Here is an 11,783-nt window from a genome sequence, read left to right as displayed (position 1 = left end):
CTTTGAATTGTGATTGGCTGATTTGGGGCGTGTTCTATCCACACTACTCTTTTTTTCATAGCCACATCACCACCAATTGGGAGATACTCCTACAATGCAAATATGGAAAAATGGTGTTTATTGTTTTTATTGTTTGGTTTGACAATAAGATAAGATTGAGGTTTATGAATATTGTTCGTTGGATAGATATGGGTTGATATTTCATCTCGATACTGGTTGAATCTTGCGTTCGGAAAGGATGAATCGTTTTGAAAAGGAAATATATTGATGTGTAGGTGCGAATATTTATTTTACCACCGTGATATTTGGTTAATGACCTAGTTATCCCATGGAAGAATTGAAGATAGTATATTTATATTATATCCATATTGCTTTCTCCACTTAGCACGAGGAATAGCTTGGAGTTGTGATTACAGCTTGGATTTTGTTTCAGACAATAATGAGAGTATCTTGTAGCTCACTTTTTGTAGTATGGAAGAGGAATAAAACATGTTATTGAAATGAGCTGTTAATAATGTAGATGAGGTAGGATGTGCCTTTGTTAGATTTAATATGAATTATACATAGACGGTAGTTGGAGTTATTGACGCTCTCGGATCACTTATCTAAGATCTATTGGGAAGAGGATCGTGTTGGGGCATATGAACAACTTGATGCATTGTCGTCTCCCTTTAACCTTTTGATCGGATTTTATTTTCCTTCATGTGTCTTAGTCTTTTCATGTAGCAAAATTAGTATGGTAAATCTAGGTTGATTCAATTTCAAATAATACTATAATAAATTAATCTTAAGCAACTAATAAATCACAGATCACACCTTTTTATCATCTTTTTTACATTAAATTATTACTTATGTAAAATCTTATATGCATATTTATATTGGAGTAGGAACATAAACAATCAAAATAACTCAGAACTCATAACATATGTGAGTGGGTTAGGATTGGAATCAGGATGATTTCATTTATTAAATAGAACAAAGCACAAATATCCCACAACTTAACCACTAATATCCACAACATTTGTTTGACTTGAACAATCCCACAACTTAATTTAACTATTATAGTACTAGTTTAATTAAGTTTTAGGACTGTTATATTATGTCCTATATGTGATAGTATCTATGATCTTAGATGCCTTATTTTAAATGTATTCACAATCACAAGATTTTGACTTAAAATGCACTTTGGTTATTTAGAGGGGGAAATGAAGCGTTATACATGCTTGTTCTTGTGCATGATTAGCACCAATATAAGTTATATTTTCTGTTTTCATAATGAGTACAAATTAAATAGAAAAATGTACTAAAATGTGAAATTATTTGAAATCTCAAAATCATCAACCAAATTTATACAAAACCACTATTATTCAAATTTTTAACTTGATTGCGAATCATATAATTAATTTATTATAATAATTGATCAGTCGTATAGTAAGTCCAAAAATAATAATTAGAGATGTATGTTGTGACAACGAGTATGGTAGATGCAAAAAAATGAAAAAGATAAAGAGTGGAAAAAGGGGAAATTGTGTAGGATTTTTGTGGATGCTTGTGATTGGCTCATAAGATTTCATAGGGTGTTTGCGCCACAACTTTCAACCATGACTCGTGGAATAGCTTTGTTCTCACACTTGAAGATGTGGACATGAATAAACATTTTTTTTTTCATTTTCAATTAACCTTTTTTGGTACATTCATAGGCTATGGTTCAGTGATGTTAGTTTTATTTTTTGGTGACGAAAGTGTCAGTACAATTTTTTTTTAGGGATATTGGCATCTAATATCATGAAATTTTCAAAAAGTTGGGTTTTTCTCACAAATTTTAAAATTGGCAAATAATATAATGAACTTTACCCCGAGTTTGTTTTTTTTCCACGAGTGAAAAAATCCATGTTATTTTAATAGATTGAAGAATAATTTTAGAGGGTGTACTTCAAGAAAAACTATTTTCAAAGATTGAAAAACTTGAAGCTTTCAAAATTGTTGTCGAGAAATTACGAAAAAAAAATCCGTATCATAATATTATTTGTGGGAATTTAAAACAAACAATGTAAAGTTCGTGATATTATTTGCCAATTTTAAAATTCATGGGAAAAATCCAACTTTTTGAAAGTTTCGTGATATTAGATGCCAATATCCCTTTTTTAAAAAAAAAATAGAGTACAATAATTGGGCCTGTAGTTTTGCTTCCAAAGAAGAAAGCGATTGGGCCTGTGGCTTACATTTTTACGAGACTACCCCTCAAATCAAAATGGATGGGTAGTAGATAATGGGCCGCTCTTTTAAATTGGGCCGAGAACTTTATATAGATCAATTTCATGAATAAACGACTAGGGTAATTGAATCGAACTGAATCTTAGTCGAGTCGAGTCGAATTATCCAATTCAAAATATAAAAATTGCTGCAACAATTAAAATAAATAGGTGGAAAACTTTGCATAGAACTAATTTGGCATGGTAACAATATACAACCATGCACATATGTTGAAGATCATTATTTGTATCTTAATTTACACTAGAAAATGCTAAGAAGACTTTTGATTTGAGTAATACAATGTAATTGATTCAATAGTTAAGTGTTTAGTTTGCATTATTCACGTATGTGACTGACTAATCATGATAACTCGGTCAACATTATATTAATTAATCAAGTAATCGGATTGTTTTTGTCACCCCAAAATTATGATCATCATTCATTATATCAATTATATATGCATCATCCACCCAATCAAAGAGTGCCCAAAATGATATACTTGACTAGCTTATGCTAATCAAGTTTGAATGTCAACTATAATAGAGAACTAAGTCAACTTATCTCATCTAAAAAAAACCTAATTTTATTAGGATGTATATGTAAGAAGTGCCATGATTGAAAATGTCAAGGTCTTTGGCCATTTATACAATCCACGTCTTCTGCCTTTTTAACTAACTGTGCTCGTTCTTTCTTTAGCCGGTACTCTTATAAGACTGTGCCACTTCATGTCGACATTCAATCTATAAATAGGCCTGATTTTGGAAAAGGTGGACACACTGCATTCGAACTTTTGCATCCAACAATTCTCGTAAAGCTCAAAAGATCTCGCTTCAAACACGTACATGTCCGACCATCATTTTAACATCTTTATGAACATTATTAGTTCGATTCTCAAAAACGTCACCAATTTCGTCAAGACCTTGCTGATTTCAGGTGTTTTTTATGCGGTAGAAATAGAAAGTTATTTTGTATTTAGGTATAATTTGTCGAATGAAAATATGATTTTCGTCGACTTAACTCGCACCAAGCTCGATTTTTTCCTACATTTCTAATTATTATAGACATTTTATAACTGAAATTAGGGTAATGCAACCGCGTCAAATTCACGTGGCCATGTTTTATTGCCTTGGTTTAGGTTGACTTTAATGAAAAAACCTTTAGTTTTGTCTCTTCAATATTGATTAAGGTCACGATATGGATAACGTTTCCCGTGAATTAAGATAGCAAAGAAGATTTCTTTAATTCAACTAAACAAATTTTTAAGAGTAGAGTCCATCATTAGAGGAAATTATTAACTTTTATTTTTCTCTTATCCAAAAGAAGACATGTGATGTAAATGATAAATAATGAATGTCTCTATATATAAATATAAATTGGTGATGTATTCAACACTATTTATGAGCATGCATCTATGTGCCTTGGTCATGTTAACATGTTCTTACTTTACTTTTTATTTCAATGTTTTTCAATGTCTCATAGATCAAAGATTATATATTTGTTTTCACATTAACTTCAAACAGACGAAGAAAATACAGGAGTAGTAAAAAAGTTTATATTTTATGTAATAGACTAATAGTCATATGTAAATTTGATGGCCTTACTTGTGATTTATGATATTTAAGGTAGAAGAAAATACAGGAGTAGTAAAAAAGTTTATATTTTATGTAATAGACTAATAGTCATATGTAAATTTGATGGCCTTACTTGTGATTTATGATATTTAAGGTAATGAAATGATTCAAAAAAGCATGGTAATGTGGCCTACATAAATAATTGGTGTTTACGGTAGCTGCTGATCACTTCTATATAACCATATAACTTGAGGAATGATGCTCGTAATTGGTATGTAGTATCACTTCTTTATACGCGCGTAACTTGAGGAATGAAGTGTTGACTAGTCATTTCCGTTGAGGCACTGTTCGTGTTTTGCTATATTAGCATGATCTTTTATTATTTTTATATTTTCATTTTAATTTTAATACTTCAAAAGAATTATCGGTAAGAAGTATGAGTATAAAGTAAAACTTCAATTATTCTTTTAATTAATTTATTTGAAGTTTATAAATCAAAATTTTTAGCTTTGACATTTTGTGTTATTTGTATGCCATTATAATTATGAAATAGTACTAAAATTAAAATAAATGCATAAAAATACTAGAAAGATGCTCACATAAGTTGACTATTGTATAATTTTTGCTATTAACTTAATTTAACATTTTGTATTCAGTACGGTAGTCGTACGGAGATTAATTATAGAAAATAGAAGTTGATAATCGTCTTATTACACCTATTGTCGTATTCCAAATTTCCAACAATTAAATTTTATTCGCTTACATATGTAAAGAGGATAATTCAAACGAGTCTAGGTAATATATCAATCATATACGGAGTAATAGATATAACTAATTAATGGATTGTGAACAATGCTAAAGTCATCTTAAATCTTAAATGCCGAACAATATGATAACATGGAGTTCATTATAATTAACTAATAACTAAATTATAGGAGTAATGAACTTCAGATTTTTAATTATGTCATAAGATGTCATTGTTTCTAAATCTCGTTCACTGCAACTATAAAAAAAGTTGTAATGAACTCCGCGTTATTTTATAATGGTATGTTTAACGTTTAACGTTTAACGTTTAAAACTAGTTTGATATACTATAATACAACCCTACCACTAATTAATAGTAGTATCAGATATATAAGTAATTAACTACTCATATTTATAGCACTTTCTGCATTATTATCTTCTATCTAATAAATATTGTATTCAAATACGTTGGAAAATAGACCCAAAAAAAATGGTTAGAAGCTATTTTTCACATGTGGTGGCGTTTTATTTGAAATTAATGAAAATAATTTAGAGGTGTATCATCTAGTTTTGACAATTTTAAGTATATTACATTTGTAAACACATGTAGTAAAAGTTGTAGATATGATTGTTGCCTTGTTGGTCCAATTTTCATCTCGACTTTGTCCCATATTTTTAATCGTATTTTATTACTTTTTAGAATTAAAAAGTTTATTCCAAGTATCATCTTCTTGAGCATGAAAAAACATATGACCGACTTCTAAATATTTTACTACGATTTAATATATTCCAAGTATCATCTTTATTGATCATGAAAAAATATAATATGACTGACTTCCAAGCATATCACATGTTCAATTTGAAATACCATACCGACTTGTAAGAATTATCTCATCTCGAGCTAGTAAAATTACATCTACTTTATTTCATTAGTTTTGAAATATTTTAAAATTGATCAACTAATCGATGTAAATGAAAAATGTGCCTACAAAATAGTACTAGTATGTTATATTTGAATTATGAATTGGTAAAACATAAAAGTCTTGTACAATTATTTTTATGAAAAAATCAAATGCTGTTAGTTAAAGTAATAAAATAATGAGATAGTGCCTCGCAGCACTACATTTTGAATAAAATGTACGAAAAAATATTTTTTTGAATTCGACATATTGAATATTCAAATAAAGTTGGCAGAGTGATGATATAAATTTAATAATTCATATACGTAATCGGCGACACATTTGTTGTTTTTTTAGATATTTTGTTGCTTATTTTTTGTGAAATATTGTCCAACCTAATAGGATATGGCACAAATTTTAATAAAATGGTCCATATATTGTGTGTTGAGAAGTAATTTTATTTAAATAATATACTTTCTTTATCTTTATTGAAATTCTCATTTTGTAAAGGAGAAATGACTATATTGTAAGTGGACAAAATAGCGAGCCAAATGGAAGAAAACACAAATAAGTTGATATATTGAAAATACTAATATTTGTGCGATATTATCCATCAACAAAAATCATTAAAAAATTTATGCTTATTTGTCAGTTAAAAAATTGACTTTTTTTTGTGATGTGGAGTATAACCATGACATTAATACAAAACATAAAGTATATAACAAAAATTCTGAAACCGTTCATAAACAGTTTCTCTTTTTATTTTGATTTTTGTATGAATTTAACAATATTGACTTTATTTAAAAAAAATTATAGTACTAGTCTAATATTATCGGTTGAAACTAACCAAATCCGCTGACCTAAGCTGAATCACTAACCATGGTTAACTTACCATAGTCGTAATTTAATTCCGATTAAACGAGCCTATAAATATAGAGCCCTTCCATTTTTATTAAACCATTAAATTACACCATTTATCAAGTTGGAAAATTTTGCATGGTTGAATTTAAGCAGCTCTAGTTGATCAAATTCCATCTTCCACTGTAAGTGTTAATCATCAATCTCTGATCATGCATACATATATAGATACAGGATCGATTGAGCTAGCTATTGCTGTAATTTTCTGAGCAGGAGCGGCAAAAATGGCGGCGAACGGCGAATTCAGCTTCAGAAGCGGCGGCGTGAAGGGGCGGAACAACCTGCCGAAGATTCACACGGATAAGAAGGCCTCGGATGAGAGCGACATCTGCCACGATGACAGCGCGACGCCGGTGAAGGCGCAGACGCTCGATGAATTGCACTCGCTTCAGAGGAAGAAGTCGGCGCCGACTACCCCGATCCAGGCGGCGCTCGGAGAATTCGCGGAGGAGGACCGCCACAAGCAGCAGATGCAGTCGATTAGGTTTTTAATCGATTCGCCTAATTTTGATTTTTTTTTTCGGTTGAATTTTAGCTGCACCTACGAAGATAGGCTAGGTCGTCTTTGATTTCGAAATGAGTGCTGGTGAATTATTGGATCTGTTAATTGAGGAACAGCTGCGTTTAATCAATTTTTTGATTTTTGATTTGCAGCGCGTCGCTGGCGTCGTTGACGCGGGAGACCGGGCCGAAGGTGGTGAAGGGAGATCCGGCGAGGACGGCGGAGACGCCGCGGGTGGTGGCGCCTGCGAGCCACCACCACTTTGAACCGACGCTCGACATCAGTGACAGCGGACTTAAATTTACTCACATCCTCTACAATCTCTCCCCTGCTGGTAACTCATTAACATTTTCATAGATTTGCTATTTTGATTTAATAATTTGTTGTTGAATTGAATCAATTTACTCTGCTTTGATATTTCAGCTTATTGTGAATACTGTGATGATTTTTTTTAATTTGAATGCGAATTCCAGAATTATACGAACAAGCTATAAAATACGAGAAAGGATCGTTCATCACGGCGAGTGGAGCATTGGCGACGCTGTCTGGGGCGAAAACCGGACGATCTCCGAGAGACAAGCGTGTGGTGAAAGATGAAACCACAGATGATCTGTGGTGGGGGAAGTGAGTCTCTGCGTGAATTGGAAAATAATTATGTGAATTTCATTGATTATCTGCATAAGAAATTAATACTAGTATAGTTTTTTGGTAATTAATTAATTCACGATTTTTTCATGACGTGGCAGAGGCTCACCGAATATTGAGATGGACGAACACACTTTCCTTGTTAACAGAGAGAGAGCCGTGGATTACTTGTGCTCACTGGAAAAGGTATAAAGCTTTCTCATTTAATTAATTCTGGATTTGATTAGTAATTTATCAAAATAATATTTTAACATTAGTTGGGTCGACTTTAAAGTCGCAATAAATCTTGCAAGAATCAAGTCGAATCTCATCCATGGGAAATTGATTTGTCGGTTGACTTGAAAATTTACCCAGCATAAGAATAAATAACATATGTCCAGATAAATTAATTAACAAAATTATTGAATCCGCAAAAAACAGAGTGATGCTAGTCGTGCCAGCTGCCACATACTTCTAAAAAGATATTGAAAAATCTAAAAATAATAATTATTCTATAGATTTCAATTTTGTGAAATCAAATTTTAAATTTTAAACTTCAAACTATGGATAGATTATCATAACAAATTAATAATATTAGTTTGTGTTTGCCTCTAAATAATTTTGGCGAGAAGAATGAAGGAAAATAAATCAATAGTCATAATCTCTAATTCTCTATCGTTAGAGAGAGGTATGTGAAAATATTCGTAATTATTATTGCTATTAATTTGAAATTATTAAAATAATTGTATGGAAGTTTGGCCGGATAGTTATATGGTTAAAAATATCTATCTACTCCTACTTTTTTATCAATAGATATTTTGTGACATAAGTGGAGTTGAGTTGATATTATACTTCCTATTGTCTAGGGAGCTATCTGTCACTTTGAGTCAACTGCTGCAATAATTTAGAGCCAAGAATCTTTTTTTAATTCTGGGTGGGTGATAAATTGAAGACAAGTGACAAAAAGTCGCCCATAAGAAATTTTTAAAAATCAAACCAAACAATAAATGGCAACAAAAAAAAAATCTATTTTTAGTCTCAAACGGCATCCACACATGTTGGGGACACCTATATTTATGATAATACATTCAATAAAAAATAAGTACTATGATTCTAACAAAAAGAACATATAAAATATTCTGAAATTGAACTGTATCTGCACAGTAGGTCCATAATCTGAATCTAGTGGAACTGACTAATTCTCCACTTTTAACAAGTTGAGTATATTCTAAATTATACTCTCTCTTATGTTCGAATTAAAATCTCATTTTATTATAAATAGACGACCTCGATAAAAAAGTCTCATTTCACTGTATTACACTATTTTTTCCCACCCTTTTATCTTCATAGTATTTCTTTAAACCCCAGCGTGTTGAAGTAAGACTTCATATTGCGATTGGTGGGAGTAGGTATTATGTTATACTCTAGCCACAGTAATCAAGTGCCCCACATTTCAAGGCTAATGGGTTACATAACATAATATTCTAGTAATAGCAGTATTAAAATCACTATTAGTTAGAATATGAGCTTCGTTCACAAAGATAACGAAGCATAACTTAGTTGGTAATTGTAAACGAAGCAGGTTGTGAAATCGAACCAACGACATTTTCAGCAAAGAGATATTTTCTGAGTGTGTATGGAGAAGTGTTATTTAACTAATGAGGTGTTTCATGTGTCAAGGTTTACGTGAACGACCAGTTCCTTAACTGGGACCCGGAGCATCGCATCAAAGTGAGGATCGTCTCTGCAAGAGCCTATCACTCTCTGTTTATGCACAACATGTGAGTAGCTCATCAACTTTGACACATTGTTTGTTTATTGAGCTTGTTTGTATAAAGAGTGATGATATATATGAGTGTTGTGTGTCGGGTGCAGGTGCATTCGACCTACTCCCGAAGAACTAGAGAGTTTTGGCACGCCCGACTTCACCATATACAATGCGGGGATGTTCCCCTGCAACCGATACACTCACTACATGACTTCCTCGACTAGTATAGATGTGAATCTTGCTAGAAAGGAGATGGTGATCCTCGGCACTCAATATGCTGGGGAGATGAAGAAGGGTCTCTTCAGCCTGATGCACTATCTCATGCCTAAGCGCGGTGTCCTCTCCCTGCACTCCGGCTGCAATATGGGAAAGGACGGAGACGTTGCCCTCTTCTTTGGATTATCTGGTAATATTTCTACCAACCCCTCTGTATATGATGTATCAATCTCAATCAAAGCTCGTATAATTTTGTGTTTTTTTTTGTTGTAGGTACTGGAAAAACAACGTTGTCTACGGATCACAACAGGTACTTGATTGGAGACGACGAGCACTGCTGGAGTGACAACGGCGTCTCCAACATCGAAGGCGGCTGCTACGCCAAATGCATAGACTTGTCAAGAGAGAAAGAGCCGGATATTTGGAATGCCATCAAGTTTGGAGCTGGTGGCCTTCACTTTCCCCTCTCGTTCTGTCTTTTTCCTTCACATTCCGTAGACTGATTCATCTCCTATCCATTTTATTTTCTGCAGTTCTCGAAAATGTGGTGTTCGATGAACACACGCGAGAGGTGGACTATTCGGATAAATCCGTCACAGGTAGAATTGAGTATTTGAAGAATTACACAATCAAATGAAGCTTGTAAGTGCCTTACTTGGTTCGTTTTTCCATCTCAGAGAACACGCGTGCTGCCTACCCGATCGAGTTCATTCCAAACGCGAAGATACCCTGCGTCGGCCCTCATCCGAAAAACGTGATCTTATTGGCCTGCGACGCCTTCGGCGTGCTTCCCCCAGTCAGCAAACTCAACTTGGCTCAAACTATGTACCACTTCATAAGCGGCTACACTGCCCTGGTAAGCACAAAACCAACTCCTCTAAGTAGAAGTAAAGCCAGACATTTTACATTGGGCTCAAGAATACATTTCACAACACTTGCCGGAACTGATGCAGGTTGCCGGAACAGAGGACGGTATAAAGGAGCCTACCGCCACATTCTCTGCGTGCTTCGGTGCAGCCTTCATCATGCTTCACCCGACCAAGTACGCAGCTGTGCTGGCTGACAAGATGCAGAAACACGGCGCCACTGGGTGGCTCGTCAACACCGGCTGGTCCGGTGGAAGGTACACATACTTTTCACTTATTAATATCCCATATTGGCAAGCAGTAAATAAAACAGATGTCGTATACCGATGTGAAGAGAGAACCGTAACCACTGTACACCTTTCTATATCATCTGCAGCTATGGGTCGGGAAGCCGGATCAAGTTAGCTTACACGAGGAAGATCATCGACGCCATACACTCGGGTGAGCTGCTGAAGGCGAACTACGTGAAGACAGATGTGTTCGGCCTCGAGATACCAACGGAAATCGAGGGTGTTCCCGCGGAGATTCTTGATCCCGCTAATACAGTAAGCTGCATTGCTATTTAGATACACAACCTTTTACGATGAAATCTTGTTTTAACACTTCTTTTGTGTGGCAGTGGGGTAACAAGGAGGCTCACAAGGAGACTCTTCTCAAGCTAGCTGGGCTCTTCAAGAAGAATTTCGAGGGGTTCCTCAATTATAAGATTGGGACAGATAGCAAGCTCACTGATGAGATCCTAGCAGCTGGTCCAAATTTCTGAATCTAGAGAGAGAGAGTTTGAGAGATGAAATCATTTGTGGTGAAGGCTTTGCTTGAATTATCATGTTTTGTGTGATTGTTAACATATACGAATGTAGCTTGAATATGATAATAAGTTATATTTATGTAAGTTATCTTGTGTTCGAGGAAATTGAGAGCCAAACAACAAGGCGATTGGAAAATATTTTTATATCGCTATCATATTTGTGAAATCATCTGCAGATGTGTTTCGGCTATAGACTCATCGAACGGACACATACTCGAGCCCGGCTTGAAAATCTTGTCAAGCTCGGTTGAGGCTCGAACCCGACTCCTTTGCAAAACTAATAAATTCCAAAATTTAGCTAAACTTCAAATAGCTTGCAGAGAGAAATACTTGAATCCTACTTCAAAATCTTCTCAAGCTCGTATCGAGCCTTGAACCCAATTCCTTTTCGAAGGTAACAACATTCGAAAAAACCTTTATTAGCCAAAGAGAAAAAATCTTAGTTTTGTAAAGTGTCATTGCACACATACCCGAGCCAGACTTGAAAATCTTATCAAGTTCGGTTGAGGTTTGAATCCAACTCCTTTACAAAACTATTGTGACACTTACAAGACAGATTATTCTTGAATCAACTTTCTACTCACAACACTTACAAAATTCAAAATAAATGACAA

The 11,783-nt window shown here is 34.0% G+C and overlaps 1 protein-coding gene across 1 annotated transcript; it reads left to right on the top strand.

Annotated features, from left to right (window-relative positions):
* The first annotated feature begins 6,426 nt into the window (after positions 1-6,426).
* On the top strand, positions 6,427-11,274 carry LOC125219990 (phosphoenolpyruvate carboxykinase (ATP) 1-like). The gene is made up of 13 exons (XM_048122088.1): positions 6,427-6,510; positions 6,599-6,869; positions 7,040-7,221; positions 7,361-7,511; positions 7,634-7,718; positions 9,192-9,292; positions 9,387-9,685; positions 9,769-9,942; positions 10,029-10,094; positions 10,173-10,351; positions 10,449-10,618; positions 10,738-10,906; positions 10,981-11,274. Exons 2-13 carry the CDS (start codon positions 6,610-6,612, stop codon positions 11,122-11,124), a joined length of 1,980 nt encoding a protein of 659 aa, XP_047978045.1. The 5' UTR covers positions 6,427-6,510; positions 6,599-6,609; the 3' UTR covers positions 11,125-11,274.
* The last annotated feature ends 509 nt before the right edge of the window (positions 11,275-11,783 follow it).

This window comes from Salvia hispanica, chromosome 4 (genome assembly GCF_023119035.1).
Source record: "Salvia hispanica cultivar TCC Black 2014 chromosome 4, UniMelb_Shisp_WGS_1.0, whole genome shotgun sequence".
Classification (NCBI taxonomy): Eukaryota; Viridiplantae; Streptophyta; class Magnoliopsida; order Lamiales; family Lamiaceae; genus Salvia; species Salvia hispanica.
The sequence above is the reverse complement of the archived record's forward strand: the minus strand, read 5'-3'. Positions and strand labels throughout refer to the sequence as shown.